A 27,050-nucleotide genomic window follows, 5' to 3' on the forward strand; every position below is an offset into this window, starting at 1 on the left:
AAGTTGCATGTCGAGGTTCCTTGTCTTGGCGATGAGTATCATGGTGGCAAACAGTTGTCTGTCAGCTCTCAGGACGATCTCCTTGTTTGTGCCCTTCACAACTTTCTGCTTGATCTTACCAAAGGTCTTCAAGTTTAGCTTGTTCAATGTGTCATGAAAGCCTGTTCCCTCTTCAAGACGTTTCTGGAAGCTTTGATACGCCGCTTCCCCCTTTTGCAGGGTGTTGAGTAGGTCATTAGAAACGTCCTCCCTCGCAGCCGCTCCGGTAGATATACTGAGAAGACATGACGGATCATCGGCGAATGGATTGGTCCAGTCATTTTCCAGTAGATCACAGATAGCTGTGACGCCAGACTCATCACGTTTGATGCGAGAAGTAGACAAGTCAGGGTGCTTGGCGTGAGATGTGTCGCTGCCATTCACAAGGATAGTTTCTCGTAGTTGCCTCAGTGCAGTAGCCCGATTTTCTGCAGTTAGATAGTATCGTGACACAGCCCCTTGTCGAAGACTAAAACCTCGTGTTCCTCCAGCTGTTTGCGTGTCTTTGTTTACTGTTTCTTCTGTTGTCTGATCAACAGCGATTCTGGCAAATGGATTCCCTGGTCTAAGCTGTACGGAGAAGTAGCCTTGATTGAAATGCCTGTACAACTCGGGGCATGTTTCGTGGAGTTGCGTCATCTGTGCATAGTACACTGGTAGATATCTAGCATAGTTCACCTTGTTCATTGCGAAACACCAAGGGATCACTCTTCTGACACAAGCCAAGTGAAGCATCCAGTCGCCTTCTCTATCCGCACGAATCAACCCCAGCAGGGTCTCTACCATATCAATATACATCATCCAGAAGCGAGCCAGGTCTCCATGTTTGGTTCGCAGAAAATGTAGGTATTTCGCGAACATGTCAAAGCTCTGTACACATGAATCATCATCGAGAGCAGCAGCGAGAGTCTCGTGGCAAACATCCTCCTTGATGCTGCGAATTTTGAGGTCAGTGCTTCGAATCTGGGGTTCCTTGTCAGGATGATTGCTTTCTATCCACACCTGGAAGCCCTTCCAAATGATGCGCATTAGTGCCTCGTACATCAACTTGTGGAGTCGCACAGCACGGTTGTATTGCTTGCCTTCCAGAACCCTGTTGATGGAACCTTCAGCGATTACTCCTGACTCAACAGCTACATCCCGAAGGCCTGCATCTCCAAACATTTTCCCAATGCTCGACATGAAGTTACAGATGGTATGGAAGTTCCCCATCATGAGCACGATTCTTCCATATCGATCGACATCTTTCCATGCTATTTCGGTCGCCTTAGCAAATAGTGCCTGGTCTAGCACCACCGGTATACGCTCAAGCTGAAGTGATGACATGATGTTCAGAGCTTCTCTGAGGATTTCTTGCACTGTTGCCATATCTGTGGCAGGTGCGTTTATAGTCGGCAGGTAGCCAACTACATCTTCCGTCACCTGAACACGATCTCTAGTCATGATGTTGAAACCAGTCCACGAACTGATTGTCTGGTCGCATGGTTCCAGCATGCGAGTCATAATCCATACGTGATTTCGGCGCTGCGCAAGGGATGTTGCGCCTGCAAGAGTGTCAGAAAGATCTGCAGGCTTGATTGCAGGTGGGCCCTCTCATTTCCCACCGCTGTATATTGGAACTAAATCGCTGGATGACGGGATAGATCGCTTCTTATCTGCTTTGGATACTGCCGATGGAGGTTGGGGCGGCAAACACGACTGCGACTTCGGTTGGACGATGATACCGTTGACGCGATGCGATGTTCCGCCACCACTCAGCGATTCCTCTAGCCTGTCGATGTTATCGAATGCTAATACAGTCGGGACCGAAGGGTGCACATGTGACGGAAGTGGTACTGTATCTTTCTCCACACTTGCTAATTTGTCTATGCATAGCGCTGTCTCGATTTCTTCCAGAACTGTGTACGAACATCCGTGCCCGAGTCGATTCAATATTCTGATGACCTCTGTATTACCGGTGAGCGTTTTCATGACCCACGGAAGTAGGACATGCTTCGATGTTCTGATGGTACCCCCGGTGTACAGCATTGATGATATCTTGAGCCATCGACCATACCAGTGTGTCGGCACACGCAGAGCTACCCCCACTCCCGCAAATCAAAGTATGCAGAAATACACGAAGAGAATCTGGTATCTTCACGTAATCTGAAGTGAGTTCTGCTGGCTGAGGCGGCCAACGTTCATTGTAATGAGCATCTTTGATCTGGTGTCGCAGTGAAGTAGCTGCACGCACAATGTTACTTTCACCGTCCGTTCGTTCAAATGCTTTCACTTCTGCTTTCAGGTTTACGCACTCTGCAGCAATCTCTCGCTTTGTCAGATTATCGGGCATCAAGTATACACGGTGTTTCACATTGAAGAAGATGAGCGATTCTCCAAACTCTCTTTGTAATGTGCGCTGCAGATTCTTCTTGATGGAGTCACGAACATCAACTGAAAATGTATCTGAAGACAGGATATCTGTTGCAACATCAACTATTGGAACAATCCTCGGGTTCAAGAACAAGTCAGTGCGAATGAAATTGAATATACATCGTATCATTTCTTTTTTCTCGATATTATCTTCAATGTCAGTTTCTACTTGAGGTTTTTGGGGCCGTGTGTAGTTTCTATAGCAGGAGAAGTGGTAGTGAGCCTCAGCTGCAACCATATCTCGTGTAGTCAATGCCAAAACTCTCTCATCATTGCGAGCTGTCGCAGCATCTCTTATTGTCTTATCTGCTCGAAGTTCAACAGCCAAGACAACTGTTTCACGGGTACGACTGCCTTTTATGAATTTTGAAGCACGCTGGCAAAAAATGCATTTATCATCGTAGACCGTTGAAGTTGATCCTGTCTCTTCCCGTGATGATCGCCGTCGCACCGCATCGCCAGTATCAACTGAAGAACTTCTAGCTGCATTGGTCAAAGTAGCTAGGTGGTTTTTGTGAGTGAAGTCTGATCTACAAGCCCTATGGTATAATATTGGAATATTAGGAAGTTCAACTGCGCCTTCTTGGACTAGCTTTAGAATTGGATAAAAGTTTCTAACTGCGGCTGCGTCACACAATGTCTTCCAAGAACTGTTGCCCGCTGCCTTGCTTAGTTCAGAGAGTGGCGACTTCTTGCTGCACAGGATGCACGTTCCGGACTCAGGTTCAATCTTCGCCCGTTTCGCCTCGACACCGGCCATCTCAGCTGAAAGAACAAAAAGACTGACGTTAGATTACTCCGATATCCGAAAAGCTCGCCAGCTTACATAGACATACTCATCCAAGTCAGTGAACATGTTAGATGGCGCCACAATACAACTCTATAATAGAGTTGTATGTGGCGCCATCTAACATGTTCACTTTTAGTTCTTAAGCCACCCACCCCCCCCCCCCCCCCCCTCAGAAATTAATCAGGCCACCGCAACAAATCTCAGACTGAGATATAGAATATAGAATATAGATATAGAATAGACTGACGTCACTTTCGGCACTGGGTTCTGTGGGTTGATTTATCGGCGGGAAATTCCAACTGACATAGTTTCGGTTTGTGGAAAGTGCATGCCTTTTCATATATTTTTTGTGTACACTCGTGGTGGATGATATGTTTTAGTTTTTGAGTTATTTTTATAGACAGATAAACGGTGTAGCACAATGCATAATTTGGAAAATCATACCAGTGTTGTTTCACTAAAAAAAGTACAAGTCTAATAATAAAATATTGAAAAATATATGATTTTTTTTCGATAATTGATTTTTATAATAATTAATCTAAAACAAAATGCTTCATATTATTTTTTATTTAGACGGTACACATCGGACGTATATTTAGTCGTCAACCGCACATCGATAGCTAGTATAGAAGTCCAGATACACGTGCAACAATGTACCCCACCAAATGGGCATTTTCGAGCTGGGTGGTTTCAAAGATGGCGTCCATCCGGGCACTAAGCTACCGTTCTCAGATGTCCATCACACCTTTTCTGACACTTGAGACATTGGTCTAATGGAAAATCATAATGAGAATTACTCCCCCCCCCCCCCCCCCCCCCCGGAGCATTCACTTCAAAAAATGGCCGGTTGGCTCAAGGACTATAAAGGGTATTTTTGATTTATTGATTCATCAATTCATTGATTAATTATTTATTGATTAATAAATTAATTATTTAATTGTTTTTATTAATGACTTTTTAATGAAATTTCTAAAAGTTACATCTTCGGATGAAGCACTAGTGGTTTAGTTATGCCAATTGATTAAAAAATATTTTGTGACAATCTTTGATTTTAATTATGCAATTAATCAATCAATTATTGTGCACCTCTACCTCCCAATACCATCTCTATGTGATGCATGGCAGTATTGCTGGGCCCTGAAGGCGTCGCGGAAATTCTGCGCTGGAGGATGTGTTATTTATTTATTTATCATGCGGTCGGTGTACTTTGAATGTATCTGTACTTGTTAATTGATTGTTTTGATGTTCTGGACTTCTTTTCAGTGTTATTTTCCGTTCATTCTGAAGAGATCCAAATGTTTTGCTTAATTGGGGGTATAGAAACTCCACAATTCACTCCCCTTCGTACAACTTAATTATTTTGGCTGTGACCTGGAGTTTCACCTTGCTTGCAGGTGATTGGTGAAGTAGCACGCTTATTGTATTGTTTCACTGTTGTTCACAGTGTGCGTGCGAGTGTGGGATTAGTTTGCGTGAGCATCTGTCAGGTTGGTTGTGGATGTGTGTGTGCGTGGTGGACCAGAGAAGACAGGCCTCCACTGCATGCTTGTGCTGACAAAGGGGCCTTGTTCTGCAACTCGGTTTTGAGAATGAAGTATAACGTGAAAGTTTTCTGTGAAAACAAACAACCGTATGCATTATGGCATGGGCCATTTTAATTGGCACCTTTTCTTTGCACATCTCATGCCTGGACCAGATTACGTTGTGACGAGTGGGATGACTGATGGAAAAAAGACAGAGAAATGGTTGCAGTCCAATGTCAGCAATGAGACTTTCTTGCCTGTGGAAAACCTCCAACCGAACACCAGGTGAGCAGGCATGCCAAATGTTTTCTTTTCCACCCACCGAATCCTGAACAAATGCAATGGTATGGGATTTGTTGCCCACGCACTGCTTCTTTGTGCTTACTGCGGACTTCATTGTGATGTCGGCTCAATGCGCTGCAAATATTGCTCATCAGTGTTGTCCTCCTGTTGCTCCACGGCTGAGTTTTCTTTTCAAGGAATAATGGTCTGGATTGTAACCCACTGGGAATTGTGTTGAAATGTAAGAAAAACCATGTTTTTACCTTTCTGTTTACACCTGTTAAACAGATATGTCTTCAAAGTTCAAGCCAAGAACCAGGAAGGCGTCGGACCAGAGACGGAACCCGTGGCTTTTGTGACTGAATCTGGTAAGTTTTGTGAGCATGGTTTATCAAACTTCACAGTCACGTTATCACAGTTCTTTTTGGATGCCATCTGTGTGCCTGGGCATTCCACAGATGGTTTTGTCGCTTCAATGTATTTTTCTTTTTCTTTCCCTTCTTTCTTTTCTGTGCAGTTAACTTTGCCAACAACCGCTCATCTGGTAAGTGCGACAAGCAGCACCGGTCGCTCCTTACTATGTGCAGCACACCTGTGGCCCATAACATTGCAGGAACCACTTTACACCTCAAGCACTAGGCCATTTCCCCACTATTTCTGTAACAATTGCAAATTCCGAGCTTCCGAGCATTGCAGGAACCACTTTACACCTCAAGCACTAGGCCATTTCCCCACTATTTCTGTAACAATTGCAAATTCCGAGCTTCTTCGTTTTCTTGCCAACGCAATTCCTCAAATCCTCTCAACCCAGGCACGGAGCCCATTTGGATCCAGTACAAGTTCAACTATGACAAATCCTACACCGATTGCTACGGAAAGCAGTATGTGAAGCGCACCTGGTACCGAAAGTTTGTCGGCATTGTCCTTTGCAACTCTCTTCGGTACAAGATATTCATCAGCGACAAACTGCAAGGTAAGCATGTCGGATCTCCTCAACGAATGCTGTTGGGTAGAATAATTGGCCAATAATAGGCCATTGGTGAAATCGTTGTCCAATGCCCAGGACTCCTTTTGAAAGTTCATTGATTGACTCTTGATGAGGCTGTTGGTGAGGACGGGACCAAAGTAAAAGGTGCTGTGACATTTTCTGAGGTGACATGTCAGACCCAAGCTGTTGGTGACAATATAGTCTTGGTCTCTGTTTGATTTTTCTTTGACGTTATTTCTGTGTTCACTGTGGTTGTTCCTTCCAAATGACGGTCATAATGAAGGGTCAGTGTCCATGCAATGAAACATCACAGAAAAAGAAAACTTAGCAACTGTGACTTGCATGTCGAGAAAAAGAAAACTTGCTGAAAATTATCCCAACAACTCATAAAGTTTGCTGATAGAGGAAAACATATGGCTTCTCAACCAGACTCGGTGGTGTCATGGTTAGAGCGTCCGCTCTGAATGTGTCCATTTTTTGTCGGTGGTTCGAACCCGGGTCGAGTCTTACCAAAGGCTTAATAAGTGGTACGTGCTGCTTCCTTGCTTTTGATGCTCATCATTAAAAAACGATAGAGCACAGACAAACAACCATAGGTTGGCGTCCATTGTGTAGGCTTGATAGGCCTCTTGGCCTCCTCCTGTGTTGAAGTTCCTTGTGAAGGAACTCATATTATTAGTCCCCTATCCGGAGGAGACTGAAGTTTTGCTCTCCGTCTGACCGTCCGTCTGTCTGTCCGTCCATCCCACATGTGGTTTTTCATATGTCTTCTCCATACCCTTAAACATATTCAACTGAAACTTTATACTATGTTTCATTATGACAAGTTACAGAAAAAGCTTGAGTTTTCGGGCATTTCGCCAATTTTTCATGGAGTTATGGCCTTTCTGCTCGGAACAAGAACATTCAATGCGACTGGTCCAGGACATGTATTGCAAAGCGATTCTCATCATTTTTTATTATTGTTGTATCCATTCGAGGTGATTTTGTTGAGCACACCTTGGTCCAGAAAATCCGAGGTCCATCGTCTCTTTATCTGTCACATGAGATCACGGTACAACAGGACTATAACACACTGAGGCCATTTTCAATAACAGTGAAAGATTCTTGGGTGTGCTTATCAAAGTGCATTTTTGACCCATCCTTTGGGTTACCAACCAGTTGAATGGAAACGTGTTCAGCCCAAGATAAGGTCAGGTCACTGGGGCGTGGGGCAGCATGTTGGGTGGAGGCTTTTTACATTGAAATGTACGAAAAAGTTTCTTCCATCAATGGAACTTCATCTGCCAGGGCTGAAAGTAGAAGACGAGTGGGAAAGGAAGAGACAGTTTATTGGGAAAATGAGCTGCTATGTTTAAACTGTAACTTCAATCGACACGGTCAGGAAGAAGCAGAAATATAATCTGTGAAGTTTGACGATAAAGGAATTGCATAACTTTGATTCTAGAGTCTTCATTTGCCATGATCTGAAGAGTAGCTGTAAACGGTAGTTAGATTCCAAGAGTACATGGGTGGTGTAACTGGGGAGTTTTTTATTTTGTATTTCTTCTGTACAAGGGTTTTAGACTCCTTGATTAGCTAATCGATAAATGGCAGCAGGAGAAGGATTTACACAAGGAGGAAAAGGAGGAATAACAGCAAACGAGGAAGCTGTGGGTTAGCATCAGTTCCTGTAGGCAGGATTTTGGAATTTGGCCGGGGTGCCAGTGAAAGCTCGCAGACTCTTCCCAAAGGACATTGTGGGATTATTTTATTTTCTATAAAACGAGTGGCTCAGTGGCTCTATAAAATGAGCAATGGCTCAGAGAGGAACATAATGGGAAAGAATCAGGGTGTGCAGAAGAGATCTTGGATGTGCATGGATGAGCATTGAGGAAGTGATAGGCAGTGCATTCAAAAGACTTAAATGAGGAGGACAAGGCAGAGAACATTGGGAAACATTTCCACAATTGGGAATAAGTGGACAAGTGAATCCATGTGGGCAACAGGCCTGGACTTGGGGGGCCATTGAGGAGGTGGGGATGAGCAAGTGAGGGCATCTTGAGGAACATGTGTGACATGATGTGTCCAGGGGAGGGCAAAGGTGGGAGAGGGCTGTTGGAGGAAAGCCAAATGTTGCTTTAAAGAGATTATTTTGGGACCACTGTTACCCTGTTTGATCTTTATTTTGGGACCACTGTTACCCTGTTTGATCTTTATTTTGGGACCACTGTTACCCTGTTTGATCTTTATTTTGGGACCTCTGTTACCCTATTGTACACCGCTCCTTTCCTATGCCATCTCCAGGTATTGCAAATCGTCATTGCTGGGCACCGAAGGGGGCTCGGCAGTGACGCGCGCTGAAAGAGAGTACTCAGTTTTCACTCTGGTTGTTTGTTTGTTTGTTTTCTTGTTTTCTTGTTTGTTTTCTTGTTTTCTTGTTTGTTGTCCGGGCGATATCTCAGCCATCCTTTGAGCTAGGAAGCTGAAATTTCGGCACAATAGTGAGCAAGTCCTTTGTCAAAAACGGTATATTTTTTTTTGATTAATCAATAAATTGAGGAGTTATTTAATTATTAGCGATTAATTAAGTACTTATTTAATTAATCAAATTTCCTTTCTCTTCTGACCATTAACTCAGGCACCTTTTGAGTTAGGAAGCTGATATTTGGACATGCCAATGACCAGGTGATTTGGCTGCAAAGAATATTTTTGATTTATTAATTAATCAATTAATCGATTAATTATTTAATTATTCGATTAATGACAAAAAATTTTTTTTTTTTAAGTTACAGATTCTGATGAAATAGTGGTAGTTTATGTGTTCTCTGACCAAATTGATTAATAATTTAATTTTTTTATTATTATTATTTATTTATTTTCATTATTAATCATTTATTTATTTTCTTTCTCATTTGGCCAATATCTCAGGCACCTTTTGAGCTGGGAAGCTAATATTTGGACATGAGTGACCAAGTGATGTGGCTATCAAGGATATTTTTGATTTATTGATTAATCATTTCATCTATTAATTATTTATTGATTAATCATTTCATCTATTAATTATTTATTGATTAATCGATTAATTATTTATTGAGTAATCAATTAATTTTTTAATTTTTTATAAATGACTTATTTAATTAAATTTCTAAAAGATACATCTTCGGATGAAGCACTAGTGGTTTAGTTATGCGATTAGCCAATTGATTATGAAAATATTTTGTGATAATCTTTTATTGATTTTAATTATACAATTAATCAATCAATTAGTGTACAACTCTCCCTCCCAATGCAGCCTCAATGAGCTGCACTGCGGTATTGCCGGGTGCCTGAGGCGCCCCGGCAATGCCGCGCTGCAGCATATTTAATTATTTGGCATGGGGCGGTGTACTTTGAATGTATGTGTACTTGTTTGATCTTTATTTTGGGACCACGATCTTTATTTTGGGACCACTGTTACCCTGTTTGATCTCTATTTTGGGACCACTGTTACCCTGTTTGATCTTTATTTTTGGACCACTGTTACCCTGTTTGATCTTTATTTTGGGACCACGATCTTTATTTTTGGACCACAGTTACCCTGTTTGATCTTTATTTTGGGACCACTGTTACCCTGTTTGATCTTTATTTTGGGACCATTGTTACCCTGTTTGATCTTCATTTTGGGACCACTGTTACCCTGTTTGATCTTTATTTTTGTACCTCTGTTACTCTGTTTGATCTTTATTTTGGGACCACTGTTACCCTGTATGATCTTTATTTTGGGACGTCTGTTACTCTGTTTGATCTTTATTTTGGGACGTCTGTTACCCTGTTTGATCTTTATTTTGGGACCAATGTTACCCTGTTTGATCTTTATTTTGGGACCAATGTTACCCTGTTTGATCTTTATTTTGGGACCACTGTTACCCTGTTTGATCTTTATTTTGGGACCATTGTTACCCTGTTTGATCTTTATTTTGGGACCACTCTTACCCTGTTTGATCTTTATTTTGGGACCACTGTTATCCTGTTTGATCTTTATTTTGGGACCACTGTTACCCTGTTTGATCTTTATTTTGGGACCACTGTTACCCTGTTTGATCTTTATTTTGGGACCTCTGTTACCCTGTTTGATCTTTATTTTGGGACCATTGTTACCCTGTTTGATCTTTATTTTGGGACCACTGTTACCTGTTTGATCTTTATTTTGGGACCTCTGTTACCCTATTTGATCTTTATTTTGGGACCACGATCTTTATTTTGGGACCACTGTTACCCTGTTTGATCTTTATTTTGGGACCACTGTTACCCTGCTTGATCTTTATTTTTGGACCACTGTTACCCTGTTTGATCTTTATTTTGGGACCATTGTTACCCTGTTTGATCTTTATTTTGGGACCACTGTTACCTGTTTGATCTTTATTTTGGGACCTCTGTTACCCTATTTGATCTTTATTTTGGGACCACGATCTTTATTTTTGGACCACTGTTACCCTGTTTGATCTTTATTTTGGGACCACGATCTTTATTTTTGGACCACAGTTACCCTGTTTGATCTTTATTTTGGGACCATTGTTACCCTGTTTGATTTTTATTTTGGGACCATTGTTACCCTGTTTGATTTTTATTTTGGGACCAGTTACCCTGTTTGATCTTTATTTTGGGACCTCTGTTACCCTGTTTGATCTTTATTTTGGGACCATTGTTACCCTGTTTGATCTTTATTTTGGGACCACTGTTACCCTGTTTGATTTTTATTTTGGGACCAGTTACCCTGTTTGATCTTTATTTTGGGACCACTGTTGCCCTGTTTGATCTTTATTTTGGGGCCACAGTTGCCCTGTTTGATCTTTATTTTAGGACCACTGTTGCCCTGTTTGATCTTTATTTTGGGACCACTGTTACCCTGTTTGATTTTTATTTTGGGACCACTGTTGCCCTGTTTGATTTTTATTTTGGGACCACTGTTACCCTGTTTGATCTTTATTTTAGGGCCACTGTTGCCCTGTTTGATCTTTATTTTGGGACCTCTGTTTTTTTTTTTTTTTTTTTTTTTTTTGTATACAAGATCGAGGCTCGTGAAAGAGCGAACATTAATCACACAGAAAGACAAACAGACACACAAAACAAATAACATCGGGAGCGGTAGACAAGATGGGGAGAGAGGGGGAAGGACACAAACACAACATTTGAGAGCAGGGACCGAGAGACATGGAGACATCGAGAGAACTGTGGGAGGGAGAGGGCTTTGGGGGGAAGGCATGGGAAGGGGGGTGGGGGGTGGGAGAGGTATAAAACATATGGACCCTGCCAAGACTTCCAGGAAAGAAGTTGGAATTTCAAACAAGGTGGATCTGGGGTTTGGTTTTTTTTCAAAGACTTTTTTTTTTTCAAAAAGAAGACTTTCACGAGTGGGGGTAGAAAAGATCAAGGTTTTGGATGGGGGAAGATAAGAGATGTTGGTGAACAGCTGTTTTGAAGACCTGGAGGGAGGAGTGTGATTGAAGTGAGTGTGGGAGTTTGTTCCAGAGGCGGGAGAAAAGAGGAATGAAAGAGTGAAGGTGAGCAGAGAGCCGAGATTTCGGCAGTTTAACCATCAGAGGGTGGCTGGCAGATCTTGTGCGACCTGTAGGAATATTTGGGGGACAGAGCACAGAGAGAGCTGGGGGAGCAAGGCCGGAGAGGAGTCGGTAGAAGACAGAAAGACCACCTACCTGCCTGCGGTGAGTGAGTGAAAGGCCCTCAGAGATAGCTTCATCGCGGGAGATTCCAATGATTCTGAAAGCTTTGGATTCAACAGCGTGAAGCCGAGCCAGGTGTGAGGCAGGAGCACCGGCCCATAGGGGAGAACAGTATTCCATTGAGCTGCGGATGAAAGCCTTGTATGTGGTGAGGAGCTCAGGTGTGCCTAGGAAGGACTTCGCACGACGGAGGATGCCCAGTCGGCGACTGGCTTTGGAGGCCAGCTTGGAAATGTGGTTTTCCCAAGAAAGATCATGGCAGATGGTGAGACCCAAAAGCTTGAGCGACAGACCTTCTTGGAGAGGATTGTTGAGAAAGTAGATGGGAGGGTTGTCCAGTCGATCTTTTCGGAGAGACATAGTAAGAGTGTGAGATTTGTCAGGATTGAAAGACATGTTCCACATGTTTGACCAGTCTGTGATTTTGTCCAGGTCTTCAGAGAGTGAGGAGGCTGCAGACTGCCGATCTGAGGGAAGAGGAATGGAGCGGCAGAGAGTGGAGTCATCAGCAAAGAGATACAGAGGATTTTCCAGAGAGTCGGAGAGATCATTGATAAAGACCAGAAAAAGCACAGGGCCCAGCACACTGCCTTGGGGAACTCCAGCCTGAACGGGAAGGGGAGATGAGAGAAATCCATTCAGGGCCACACGTTGACTACGACCAGAGAGGAAGTCCGCAAGCCATGCATGGAGATTTCCATGGATACCATAGGAGGAGAGTTTGGTGAGCAGAGCTGGGTGCCAGACCGTATCGAAGGCATGTGAAATGTCAAGGGAGACAGCTCTGATTTCCTGTTTGGCATTGAGGACCTCCATCCATTGTTGAGACAGCAGAAGCAGCATGTCCAGAGTAGAGTGACCTGGTCTGAAACCAAATTGATGATCAGAGATCAAGCCATTGGAGAAGAGGAAAGATTTCATATCCGAAGCAATGATGGATTCCATGACTTTGCTGATATTTGGGAGCAGGCTGATTGGTCTGTAGTTGCAAGGATCTGTTTTTGCACCTTTTTTGTGTAAAGCGGTAATGTTTGCTGATTTCCAGGATGCTGGCAGATGACCTTGAGCAAAAGATAGGGTGAAAAGAACAGAGAGAGGGTGAGATAGAGCGGCAGAGCAGGATTTTAGGACCCGTGGGCTGATGCCATCTGGTCCAGTTGCAGAATCAGAGTCGAGGTTTGACAAAAACTCCTCCACCTTGTCAGGAGAGAAGGTCACAGAGTCCAGGAGCAGATTGGTTCGACTGGGAAAGGTGGGAACAGAGAGAGATGGGTTTGGGACTTAGGATTTTGAGGCAAACACAGAGTTGAGGCATTCGGCTTTGTCACGTGCGATGTCAACTGTGTAGCCATTTGAGGTAAGGGAGGGGATGGAGGGGGAACAAACACCAGAAACGGATTTGACCAGACGCCACCAGGATTTGGAGGAAGGAGACAGGTTTGAGAGTTCATTCTTGAGTGAGGAGAGGTAGTGCTTCCTGACACTCCTGAGGGTAGACACACACTTGTTCCGAGCTTGGTGGAAGGAACTGAGATTTCCTTCAGTTGGATTAGCCTTCCAAGAGGCAAAGGCAAATTGTTTCAGGGCAACTGCCTCACCACAAGATTCAGTGTACCATGGACGGGAGGAAGGGTAAGACAACTGAAGTCGAGATGGGATAAATCTGTGCATGAGAGAGATCAGTTTGCTTTGGAAGAATTCCCAGGAAGAATTGATGTCAGAGGCAGTGGAGATGGGAGACCAATCCAGACGATTGATGGCTGCTTGAAGACCGTCCCAGTCGGCCTGAGTGAAATGCCAGACTCGTCGACGCTGAGGAGGCTCTCTGAGAATGGCCAGAGAGATGTCCACTTTGACAAGCACATGATCAGAAGAACCGATTGGAGCAGAAGAAGAGCAGCAGACATTAGCAGGGAAGTTAGTCATAACTAAGTCTAGAAGAGAAGATACTCCATTGGCTGAGATCCGGGTCGGGAAATTGACAGATTGTGTCAATCCCAGTGAGTCACAGAAGTCCTTTGCTGAGGTGCCATGACTGGTGAGAGAGGAACCCACACCCAACCAGGTGGCATGATGACAATTGAAGTCACCACATATGAGGAAGAGAAAGTTGGGATGAGTGGATAGAAGTTGGTCCATGTTGTCAGACAGTGAAATGTAGATGGAGTCATCACTGTTTGGGGGACGGTACAGAACACATATGAACAAAAGGTGGGAGCGGAGAGGAAGCCTTAGCCAGAGGTACTCCTGGGGGTGAGGAGAAGAGAGGGCAGTGCAAGGAGAGTGAGGAAGAGAGTTTTTGAGTTGCCCTGTTTGATCTTTATTTTGGGACCACTGTTGCCCTGTTTGATTTTTATTTTGGGACCACTGTTGCCCTGTTTGATCTTTATTTTGGGACCACTGTTGCCCTGTTTGATCTTTATTTTGGGACCAATGTTACCCTGTTTGATCTTTATTTTGGGACCACTGTTAACCTGTTTGATTTTTATTTTGGGACCACTGTTACCCTGTTTGATCTTTATTTTGGGACCACTGTTGCCTTGTTTGATCTTTATTTTGGGACCACTGTTGCCCTGTTTGATCTTTATTTTGGGACCACTGTTACCCTGTTTGATCTTTATTTTGGGACCACTGTTAACCTGTTTGATCTTTATTTTGGGGCCACTGTTGCCCTGTTTGATCTTTATTTTGGGACCACTGTTACCCTGTTTGATCTTTATTTTGGGACCACTGTTAACCTGTTTGATCTTTATTTTGGGACCAATGTTACCCTGTTTGATCTTTATTTTGGGACCACTGTTAACCTGTTTGATTTTTATTTTGGGACCACTGTTACCCTGTTTGATCTTTATTTTGGGACCACTGTTGCCTTGTTTGATCTTTATTTTGGGACCACTGTTGCCTTGTTTGATCTTTATTTTGGGACCACTGTTGCCCTGTTTGATCTTTATTTTGGGGCCACTGTTACCCTGTTTGATCTTTATTTTGGGGCCACTGTTACCCTGTTTGATCTTTATTTTGGGGCCACTGTTACCCTGTTTGATCTTTATTTTGGGACCACTGTTACCCTGTTTGATCTTTATTTTGGGGCCACTGTTGCCCTGTTTGATCTTTATTTTGGGGCCACTGTTGCCCTGTTTGATCTTTATTTTGGGACCACTGTTACCCTGTTTGATCTTTATTTTGGGGCCACTGTTACCCTGTTTGATCTTTATTTTGGGGCCACTGTTGCCCTGTTTGATCTTTATTTTGGGACCACTGTTACCCTGTTTGATCTTTATTTTGGGACCTCTGTTACCCTGTTTGATCTTTATTTTGGGACCACTGTTACCCTGTTTGATCTTTATTTTGGGACCTCTGTTACCCTGTTTGATCTTTATTTTGGGACCAATGTTACCCTGTTTGATTTTTATTTTGGGACCACTGTTGCCCTGTTTGATTTTTATTTTGGGACCACTGTTGCCCTGTTTGATCTTTATTTTGGGACCACTGTTAACCTGTTTGATTTTTATTTTGGGACCACTGTTACCCTGTTTGATCTTTATTTTGGGACCACTGTTACCCTGTTTGATCTTTATTTTGGGACCTCTGTTGCCCTGTTTGATCTTTATTTTGGGACCACTGTTACCCTGTTTGATCTTTATTTTGGGACCACTGTTGCCCTGTTTGATCTTTATTTTGGGACCACTGTTACCCTGTTTGATCTTTATTTTGGGACCACTGTTACCCTGTTTGATCTTTATTTTGGGACCACTGTTACCCTGTTTGATCTTTATTTTGGGACCACTGTTACCCTGTTTGATTTTTATTTTGGGACCACTGTTACCCTGTTTGATCTTTATTTTGGGACCACTGTTACCCTGTTTGATCTTTATTTTGGGACCACTGTTGCCCTGTTTGATCTTTATTTTGGGACCACTGTTAACCTGTTTGATTTTTATTTTGGGACCACTGTTACCCTGTTTGATCTTTATTTTGGGACCACTGTTAACCTGTTTGATTTTTATTTTGGGACCTCTGTTACCCTGTTTGATCTTTATTTTGGGACCACTGTTACCCTGTTTGATCTTTATTTTGGGACCTCTGTTACCCTGTTTGATCTTTATTTTGGGACCAATGTTACCCTGTTTGATTTTTATTTTGGGACCACTGTTACCCTGTTTGATCTTTATTTTGGGACCACTGTTACCCTGTTTGATCTTTATTTTGGGACCACTGTTGCCTTGTTTGATCTTTATTTTGGGGCCACTGTTACCTTGTTTGATCTTTATTTTGGGACCACTGTTACCCTGTTTGATCTTTATTTTGGGACCACTGTTGCCCTGTTTGATCTTTATTTTGGGGCCACTGTTACCCTGTTTGATCTTTATTTTGGGACCACTGTTGCCCTGTTTGATTTTTATTTTGGGACCACTGTTACCCTGTTTGATCTTTATTTTGGGGCCACTGTTGCCCTGTTTGATCTTTATTTTGGGACCACTGTTGCCCTGTTTGATCTTTATTTTGGGGCCACTGTTGCCCTGTTTGATCTTTATTTTGGGGCCACTGTTACCCTGTTTGATCTTTATTTTGGGACCACTGTTACCCTGTTTGATCTTTATTTTGGGGCCACTGTTGCCCTGTTTGATCTTTATTTTGGGGCCACTGTTGCCCTGTTTGATCTTTATTTTGGGACCACTGTTACCCTGTTTGATCTTTATTTTGGGGCCACTGTTGCCCTGTTTGATCTTTATTTTGGGACCACTGTTACCCTGTTTGATCTTTATTTTGGGACCTCTGTTACCCTGTTTGATCTTTATTTTGGGACCACTGTTACCCTGTTTGATCTTTATTTTGGGACCTCTGTTACCCTGTTTGATCTTTATTTTGGGACCAATGTTACCCTGTTTGATTTTTATTTTGGGACCACTGTTGCCCTGTTTGATCTTTATTTTGGGACCACTGTTAACCTGTTTGATTTTTATTTTGGGACCACTGTTACCCTGTTTGATCTTTATTTTGGGACCACTGTTACCCTGTTTGATCTTTATTTTGGGACCTCTGTTGCCCTGTTTGATCTTTATTTTGGGACCACTGTTACCCTGTTTGATCTTTATTTTGGGACCACTGTTGCCCTGTTTGATCTTTATTTTGGGACCACTGTTACCCTGTTTGATCTTTATTTTGGGACCACTGTTACCCTGTTTGATCTTTATTTTGGGACCACTGTTACCCTGTTTGATCTTTATTTTGGGACCACTGTTACCCTGTTTGATTTTTATTTTGGGACCACTGTTACCCTGTTTGATCTTTATTTTGGGACCACTGTTACCCTGTTTGATCTTTATTTTGGGACCACTGTTGCCCTGTTTGATCTTTATTTTGGGACCACTGTTAACCTGTTTGATTTTTATTTTGGGACCACTGTTACCCTGTTTGATCTTTATTTTGGGACCACTGTTAACCTGTTTGATTTTTATTTTGGGACCTCTGTTACCCTGTTTGATCTTTATTTTGGGACCACTGTTACCCTGTTTGATCTTTATTTTGGGACCTCTGTTACCCTGTTTGATCTTTATTTTGGGACCAATGTTACCCTGTTTGATTTTTATTTTGGGACCAATGTTACCCTGTTTGATTTTTATTTTGGGACCACTGTTGCCCTGTTTGATCTTTATTTTGGGACCACTGTTAACCTGTTTGATTTTTATTTTGGGACCACTGTTACCCTGTTTGATCTTTATTTTGGGACCTCTGTTACCCTGTTTGATTTTTATTTTGGGACCACTGTTACCCTGTTTGATCTTTATTTTGGGACCTCTGTTACCCTGTTTGATCTTTATTTTGGGACCACTGTTGCCCTGTTTGATTTTTATTTTGGGACCACTGTTGCCCTGTTTGATCTTTATTTTGGGACCTCTGTTACCCTGTTTGATTTTTATTTTGGGACCACTGTTGCCCTGTTTGATTTTTATTTTGGGACCACTGTTACCCTGTTTGATCTTTATTTTGGGACCACTGTTAACCTGTTTGATTTTTATTTTGGGACCACTGTTGCCCTGTTTGATCTTTATTTTGGGACCACTGTTACCCTGTTTGATTTTTATTTTGGGGCCACTGTTACCCTGTTTGATCTTTATTTTGGGGCCACTGTTACCCTGTTTGATCTTTATTTTGGGGCCACTGTTACCCTGTTTGATCTTTATTTTGGGGCCACTGTTACCCTGTTTGATCTTTATTTTGGGGCCACTGTTACCCTGTTTGATCTTTATTTTGGGGCCACTGTTGCCCTGTTTGATCTTTATTTTGGGGCCACTGTTACCCTGTTTGATCTTTATTTTGGGACCACTGTTACCCTGTTTGATCTTTATTTTGGGACCACTGTTACCCTGTTTGATCTTTATTTTGGGGCCACTGTTACCCTGTTTGATCTTTATTTTGGGACCACTGTTGCCCTGTTTGATCTTTATTTTGGGGCCACTGTTGCCCTGTTTGATCTTTATTTTGGGACCACTGTTGCCCTGTTTGATCTTTATTTTGGGGCCACTGTTGCCCTGTTTGATCTTTATTTTGGGACCACTGTTGCCCTGTTTGATCTTTATTTTGGGACCACTGTTGCCCTGTTTGATCTTTATTTTGGGACCACTGTTGCCCTGTTTGATCTTTATTTTGGGGCCACTGTTGCCCTGTTTGATCTTTATTTTGGGGCCACTGTTACCCTGTTTGATCTTTATTTTGGGACCACTGTTACCCTGTTTGATCTTTATTTTGGGGCCACTGTTGCCCTGTTTGATCTTTATTTTGGGGCCACTGTTACCCTGTTTGATCTTTATTTTGGGGCCACTGTTGCCCTGTTTGATCTTTATTTTGGGGCCACTGTTGCCCTGTTTGATCTTTATTTTGGGACCACTGTTACCCTGTTTGATCTTTATTTTGGGGCCACTGTTGCCCTGTTTGATCTTTATTTTGGGACCACTGTTACCCTGTTTGATCTTTATTTTGGGACCTCTGTTACCCTGTTTGATCTTTATTTTGGGACCACTGTTACCCTGTTTGATCTTTATTTTGGGACCTCTGTTACCCTGTTTGATCTTTATTTTGGGACCAATGTTACCCTGTTTGATCTTTATTTTGGGACCACTGTTGCCCTGTTTGATCTTTATTTTGGGGCCACTGTTACCCTGTTTGATCTTTATTTTGGGACCACTGTTGCCCTGTTTGATCTTTATTTTGGGACCAATGTTACCCTGTTTGATCTTTATTTTGGGACGTCTGTTACCCTGTTTGATCTTTATTTTGGGACCACTGTTACCCTGTTTGATTTTTATTTTGGGACCACTGTTGCCCTGTTTGATCTTTATTTTGGGACCACTGTTGCCCTGTTTGATCTTTATTTTGGGACCACTGTTAACCTGTTTGATTTTTATTTTGGGACCACTGTTGCCCTGTTTGATCTTTATTTTGGGACCACTGTTACCCTGTTTGATTTTTATTTTGGGACCACTGTTACCCTGTTTGATCTTTATTTTGGGGCCACTGTTACCCTGTTTGATCTTTATTTTGGGGCCACTGTTACCCTGTTTGATCTTTATTTTGGGGCCACTGTTACCCTGTTTGATCTTTATTTTGGTACCAATGTTACCCTGTTTGATCTTTATTTTGGGACCACTGTTACCCTGTTTGATTTTTATTTTGGGACCACTGTTACCCTGTTTGATCTTTCGGGTTCACGATCTGTAAAAGTGACATCGACACATGTATATAACATGCACAGTTCACTGTTCATAGATAATGATCAATCAGGATGATATAAAGTCAGGAGGTTTCTTGCCTTTACCATCCATTTCTTCCAACGTGGGACTATGTTCAGGTCTAGTCGTTTCAGTTTTGATATTGAATTCATTTTCCCCTTTAGTTTATGGTGATTGAAAGAAATTACAGTAAAATTAGTAATTTCCGTGCAAGCTGGGTACCAATAATATTCAGCCATCGGAGAATCAATGTTTTATCACCTCCAGAAGACTATTTGGATATGGTGTGCTCACCGCTAGTGAACGAGCACTATATCATGATGTGAAAACTTTAACAGAGAATTCCCCGTTTGCAGGGGGTCATATTTACATTGGAAAACTTCAAGATGTATTTTAGTAAAAACAGATGCAAGTGTTGGAAAAAGAATATTGCAACCAAAACTGTTTTCTTCATTTCCTGCAAATTTTGTCATTTCGATTTCATACAAAGAATCCGAGATGTATATGGAGTCATTTCATTTTGTATGCAGCCTGTGGCTGTTGGTTGCATCATTGTTAGGAGTGATTGTGCTTGTACTGCTAATGCAGTGCCCCCCCAGAGATTAATGCAGGAACTTGGAATTTGTGCGGGGTGCTTGCGGAAGCTTACGTAATCTTTGAGAAGGACATCCTGAGATCTTTAACGTTCATCAACTAATGCTGGCAGATGGGACTCCCATGTTAATGCCCAACCGAGGGACGGCACAAACATTGATGAATCACCATACGTGCGTAACATTAGGACGACCGTTTATTGCTGTGTCGAGATTCAAACCCAGGCTAGACATCTCAGAGGTGTGTGTATGTGTATACCTGCATATCATCCTGCCTGCTCTGTATGCATGTGTGTATATACAGTCACGTGAAAAAGTAAGTACACCCCATGTAAAGTTTTGACTTTTTCAACATATTTCAACATACAGCTATTTGATCTTCATTTCAACAATATTGATAAATAAAGGTGATATAATATAACAAATATCATGAAACATTCACATTTTGTCGTCCATTGTATAATTTAAATAAACATAAATGCAAATTTCGCATGTCGAAAAAGTAAGTACACCCCTACATTTATCAATACTTCAAATACCTAAAATTAGAATCAGGTGCACCAGCTCAGGTGCAAATGATTGGAACATCGTCAGAGAGGATCTTGGAGGAACCTGTCTTATTTAAACCTCAGACATTTAGTTTGGTTTGCTCTTTGTTGTTGAAGTGTGCGGCGTCACCATGCCTAGATCAAAAGAGCTCTCTGAGGCCTTCAGAAAGAAGGTTATAGATGCCTACGAGTCTGGGAAGGGATTTAAAAAGATCTCCAAACAATTTGAAATCAATCATTCGACTGTCTGGAAGATCATCTACAAGTGGAGAAGATTCCAAAAAACTGCCAACTTGTTCAGGCCAGGCCGCCCCAGCAAGTTCAGCCTGAGAGCAGACCGCAAGATGCTGAAAGAAGTCTCTAAGAACCCCAGAATGTCATCACGGGACCTACAGGTAGCTCTTGCCACTGTTGATGTCAAAGTGCACGAGTCTACCATTAGAAAGAGGCTGCACAAATTTGATCTACATGGGAGGTGTGCCAGGAGGAAACCTTTGCTGTCCAGAAAGAACATCAGGGCAAGACTAAAGTTTGCCAATGAACACCGAGTCAAAGACCAGCACTTCTGGAACAATGTGCTCTGGACAGATGAGTCAAAGGTAGAGCTATTTGGCCGCAGTACCAGAAGACATGTTTGGCGAAAACCAAAGACAGCATTTGACCACAAGAACCTGATACCAACTGTAAAGCATGGTGGTGGAAATATTATGGTTTGGGGCAGCTTTGCTGCATCAGGGCCCGGGCAGCTCACCATCATAGAATCCACGATGAATTCTTCATTGTACCAGAGGGTGCTTGAGGATAATGTGAGGCCATCTGTCAGAAGATGAAGCTCAACCGAAGGTGGACCTTGCAACATGACAATGACCCTAAACATACCAGTAAACCCACCAAGGAATGGCTGAAAAGAAAGAAATGGAGGGTTCTGGAATGGCCAAGTCAAAGCCCGGATCTAAATCCCATCGAGATGTTGTGGGGGGATTTGAAACGAGCTGTGCATGCAAGAAACCCCTCAAACATCGCACAGCTGAAAGAATTCTGCATGGAGGAGTGGGCAAAAATTTCTCCCAGTCGATGTCAGAGACTGGTAGACAGTTATAAGAAACGCCTACTTGAGGTTGTTTCTGGCAAAGGGGGCAATACCACCTATTAGAGCCAAGGGTGTACTTACTTTTTCCACATGTGAAATTTGCATTTATGTTTATTAAAATTATACAATGGACTACAAAATGTAAATGTTTCATGATATTTGTTATATTATATCACCTTTATCTATCAATATTGTTGAAATGAAGATCAAATGACCTCCTCATCAATAACGGGCCAAATGACCTCCTCATGAGTCATGAGTCATGACTGTTTAAAATCCCTATCCAGGTGCATTGTGGTTAAAAAAATTAATATATATATATGTCGAACCGTATCGAAGGCATGAGATATGTCAAGAGAGACAGCCCTGATTTCCTGTTTGGTATTGAGGGCCTCCATCCATTGTTGAGACAGCAGAAGCAGCATGTCCAGAGTAGTATGTTGACATATGTTGAAAAAGTCAAAACTTTACATGGGGTGTACTTACTTTTTCACGTGACTGTATATGTCTCAAAAGGGTCGAAATGGGTATGAAAGGGTCTAAAGGGTGTAAGGGTCTATAGGGGTTTAAGTGGTGTAAAGGGTCGAAAGGGTCAAAAGGTATAAAGTGTCTAAGGGGTCTCAAGGGTCTAAAAGGTGTGAAGGAGTGAAGCTGTAGTAAAGAAATTACCCCAGGTTCATAATTAAATTAACTCAGGAGTGCCACTCATCAATAACGGGCCAAATGACCTCCTCATGAGTCATGACTGTTTCAAATCCCTATCCAGGTGCATCGTGGTTAAAAAAATTAATATATATATATCGAACCGTATCGAAGGCATGAGATATGTCAAGAGAGACACCTCTGATTTCCTGTTTGGCATTGAGGGCCTCCATCCATTGTGGAGACAGCAGAAGCAGCATGTCCAGAGTAGAATGACCTGGTCTGAATCCAAATTGATGATCGGAGATCAAGCCATTGGAGAAGAGGAAGGATTTGATATCCGAAGCAATGATGGATTCCATGACTTTGCTGATAATTGGGAGCCTTCCGTTGGATTTGCCTCCATGAGGTGAAGGCAAGTTGCTTCATGGCAACTGCCTCACCACAATATTCAGTGTACCATTGACGGGAGGAAGGGTATGACATCCGAGACGAGATGGAATAAATCTGTGCATGAGAGAGAGCAAATTTCTTTGGAATAATTCCCATGATGAGTTTATGTCAGAGGCAGCAGAGATGGGAGACCAGTCCAGATGATTGATGGCTGCTTGCAGACCGTGCCATTCCGCCTGAGTGAAATGCCAAATTGTCGAGGCTGAGGAGGCTCTGAAAATGGCCAGAGAAATATCCAATTTAACAAGGAAATGATCAGAAGAACCGATTGGACCAGAAGAAGAGCAGCAGACATTTGCAAGGAAGTTAGTTATAACCAAGTCTAGAAGAGAAGATACTCCATTGACTGAGATCCGGGTCGGGAAATTGACAGAATGTGTCAGTCCCAATGAGTCGCAGAAGTCCTTTGCTGAGGTGCCATGGCTGGTGCAAGAGGTACCCACACCCAGCCAGCTGGCATGCATGATGACAATTTAAATTGCCATACATGAAGAAGAGAGAGTTGGGATGAGTGGATAGAAGTTGGTCAATGTTGTCAGACAGCGAAATGTAAATGGAGTCATCACTGTTTGGTACGGTACAGAACACATATGAACAAAAGGTGTGAGCGGAGAGGAAGCCGGAGGCAGAGGTACTCCTGGGGGTGGGGTGGAGAGAGGGCAGTGCAAGGAGAGTGAGGAAGAGAGTTTTTGATAAAGATAGCAACCCCACAACCAGGACGAGGTTCAGGTCTATCATACCTGAGGAGGGAGTAACCAGGGAGAGATATTAAGGAATCGGAGACATCTTGAAGGAGGACAGTTTCTGTTAAACAGATTAAGTCTGGTTTATCAGAAGCAACCTGTATTGTATGGAGAGATCAATCAGGTTTGAGCGAAGGCCCCGGATGTTTGAGGTCCATACCATTAAGGAAGAGGGATGGGGTGCATCGGATACAGGACATTGTAGGGCAAGATTAAGTTGGGAGAGGGCGAGGTGGGATGAGCTGTTGATGGTATGTCGGAGATTGCAGAAGAGCTACGTGAAAGAGAATGATGAGGAGGACAAAAGGCTCAGTGGTGAAGGGATAAGGCACAGTGAGGAGCTGATTGGGGAGATTGGGGAGGCAGTGGGAAGTAGAAGATTGGAGGAGATGGAGGAGTGAGTTGAAAGAGAGAGGTGCAGGCAGCTTTGTTGATGTGTTCAGAGGCAACTTTGCGGAGGAGGAGTGATGGGGGAAATTTGAAGGGAAGGGAGGCGGGGGGAAGTTTTAACGGTTGGGGCTGGGTAGGGATGGAATAGCGGGAGGAAGGAGTAGAGGTAGGGGACAAGGATTGGGATGCAGGTGTGTTTTACAAAATTAACGATTAATTAAATACAAACATCCATTACAAGCTGGGGAACTTGAGATGTTAAAATCAGATAAACGTTTGAAAATGTTTGTATTTGGGGTGATATTAAAACGAATTTTGGAGAATGTAGAAAGGAAGAGCTGTATGTGTTGGTATGGTTGAAGGATTTATTTGAAAACAAACTTTTGAAGAGAAAAAGAAGAGCGAATTATAATAGAATAGAGAATTCAACACGTGACAAAAAGGAAATTGAAACATTTAAAATGGCACCGTGAAGACGTCAGGTTAAGACTTGGAGGTGTATATAAGCATTTGGTAGGTAAGGCGGGAGAAGTTGCCTTAAAAAAAAAATTATCAGTTATTATTATTGTGGGTTAGGTAGAAGAAGAAGAGGAGAGAAGAGTAAAGCAAAAGCTTGAAGAAAAGAGATTTAAGCTGATTAGTGAATACCTTCACGTTCAGAGTGGAAAAAGGCAAAAAATTGAGAGGCCGGAAGAGGAAGTATGGAGGTCGTTGTTGGTGAAAGGTTTGGAGGGTAATAATGGAAATAAATTTTTTTTCCGAGACACTAAATAAGGGTTAAAGTTGGGGGAATTTAAAGGAGAACAAGAAGGAGAAGTAACGGAACTGGGGAGAAAAAAAAGGCTGTAAAGTGTAGGTAGTAGGGAGAAAAGAATAAAAAGAATGTATATGGACTTGGACGAGGAATAATTAGGCCCGAAAATGTGGCACGAAAAATCCGACGAATACTTACAAATTTGCACAAGTTTTAAAACAAAAACTGAGCTAGAAGCATACAGTAAACACAGAGACAGTAACACCAATAACAATAACTCGACAAAACTACTGGGAGTACTTAGCTTTGTGGAAAATCGACAGAGTCCAGAGGAAAGGAACTGCAAACTGGAAGTTACCGACTAGTTTCGCCCTTATTGGGGCCCGTCAGGGCAACCAATCCTGGCATCCTCGCCAATCACAGTTGGAGGTGTTGTGGCGGACACAATGCCAGCGGGTCATAATTCCGCGCATCAGTGGGTGACGCGATCGACCGGACGTGGGAGCAAGGCTCGGGCCACGCCCGGAGCAAAGGAGTCATGAGGCTAAGGGTTGAACTGGAATACATGTCCCGCTTTTCGGCCGACCGGCCACGCCCGAGGGCAAGGCGTGGCCTCGGGATATATACGCGGGCTCGAAAGTCGAGCCCGCCCAGTGCTTACGTGCGAGCATTGAATAAAGTGTTTGGTTTTGTTCAACACGTGGTGGCCTACCTTCTTGGCAAACGAGTTGTGTGTGCATAGCACCACAGTCTATCATTAACCAGCATATAAACCAAAGGCTTCAAGTTCAATACTTGGATGGAACAATGATGTGTTGCCCTGATGAGCCCCAATAAGGGTGAAACTATAGTTTGAAACCCCAATGAGAGTGATAAATCAGAGTTTGACACAGCAAAGGATTTACCTTGTGTAGCTTTTCTTGGTTGTTTTATACAGCTATCTTTGGCTAGAAGAACATGGGAGGAGTTTATTTATTTGATAATCCTAGCCACCTGGGTAATGGATTAGGTGACAGATTGGTTATTCCCTCCAATTATGAGTGAGAGATGTGATTGGGTCTTGTTATTTATATGTTGACTGCTATTTACATTGCATGTGGTACATGCTCGGGACCCTCGGTGGTTGCGTTTTTGTCTACGCTGTCACTGATGTACGTTGTCATCACCAACAAGTAATGAAACCGGTTCAGCGGCCCAAAGGGATAATCCATTGGGATTCTAATGTCTGTCCTGCTTTTGAGTGTCTGCAACTGTAGAGGAACTCAGGTGGGGTTTGAAAAAGCAAAGGACTTACCTTGTGGAGCTTTTCTTGGATGCATTATGCAGCTTTATTTGGCAAGAAGAGCATGGGAGGATTACATATGTATTTACAGACAAGTTTGGTCACCCGATCAACATCGGGTTATTTAGACTTTAATAAACGTCAACAAGATAGTTTTTTTTTTTTAAGCTGTAGCAACAACATTAACTCTGTACTGCAATATGGCAATTATGGGTCAAATGGCCTCCTCATTTCCTTGTTTAAGATCGTACAGAATCCTGTGCCCAATTATTACACTCAGTGTGGTCCCACGGAGATTCTGCATACGTTGTATATTACTTTCCTTTCTTCATTGGGTACATAAATATTTAATTGCAAGTTGTTTCATTCCTGGCAGAGAATCAATCACTTTTGCAAATGGAAGTATGGAAGAAGAAGGGCAAGCCAAGTTCATCACTTCTCCCCACAGAAGGGGACACCCGGCATAGGATGGTCGGTCAATTGGCCAAAAGGCCGTTTTTATCCCTTCGCCGATAAAGTCGCCAGAGGCATTATGTTTTTAGGTTGTCCGTCCGTCCGTCCGTCCGTGCTAGTTTTTCGTTACCACGATAACTTGAGAATGGCTGAAGAGATCTTAGTTAAACCTGGTTCAGGTATGGAAATGAGGTAAAGATGAACTGCGTAGATTTTGGGGTCATGAGGTCAAAGGCCAAAAGTCGGAGGTCATGCTAGGTAAAAATCCTGTTACCGCAATAACTTGTGAACCAGTGATGGGATTCTGACCAAATTTGGTACACTTATGTAGAATGATGTAAAGATGATTAGATTTTGGGGGCAAAGGTCAAAGGCCAAAGGTCAGAGGTCATGCTAGGTAAAAATCCTGTTACTGCAATAACTTGTAAACCAGTGATGGGATTCTGACCAAATTTGGTACACTTATGTAGAATGATGTAAAGATGAACTGATTATATTTTGGGGGCAAAGGTCAAAGGTCAAAGTCCGTAATAGGTCTATAACTTGAGAACGGCTGAAGTGATCTAATTCAAACTTTGTGCAGGTATGTAAAATGATGTAAAGATTAACTGATTAGATTTTGGGATCCTGAGGTCA

At 42.6% G+C, this 27,050-nt stretch overlaps 1 protein-coding gene across 2 annotated transcripts in view; it reads left to right on the forward strand.

Annotated features, from left to right (window-relative positions):
• The window catches only part of LOC137439960 (uncharacterized), a 128,878-nt gene that overhangs the window by 87,477 nt on the left and 14,351 nt on the right, over window positions 1–27,050 (forward strand). For both annotated transcript variants that reach the window (XM_068136258.2, XM_068136259.2), the window contains exons 12-15: window positions 4,938–5,049; window positions 5,335–5,414; window positions 5,564–5,590; window positions 5,858–6,019. In XM_068136258.2, coding sequence (XP_067992359.2) covers window positions 4,938–5,049; window positions 5,335–5,414; window positions 5,564–5,590; window positions 5,858–6,019 — 381 coding nt within the window. The remainder of the gene's footprint in view (window positions 1–4,937; window positions 5,050–5,334; window positions 5,415–5,563; window positions 5,591–5,857; window positions 6,020–27,050) is intronic.

The sequence above is a fragment of the Myxine glutinosa genome, chromosome 14 (genome assembly GCF_964187855.1).
Source record: "Myxine glutinosa chromosome 14, kmMyxGlut1.1, whole genome shotgun sequence".
NCBI lineage: Eukaryota > Metazoa > Chordata > Myxini > Myxiniformes > Myxinidae > Myxine > Myxine glutinosa.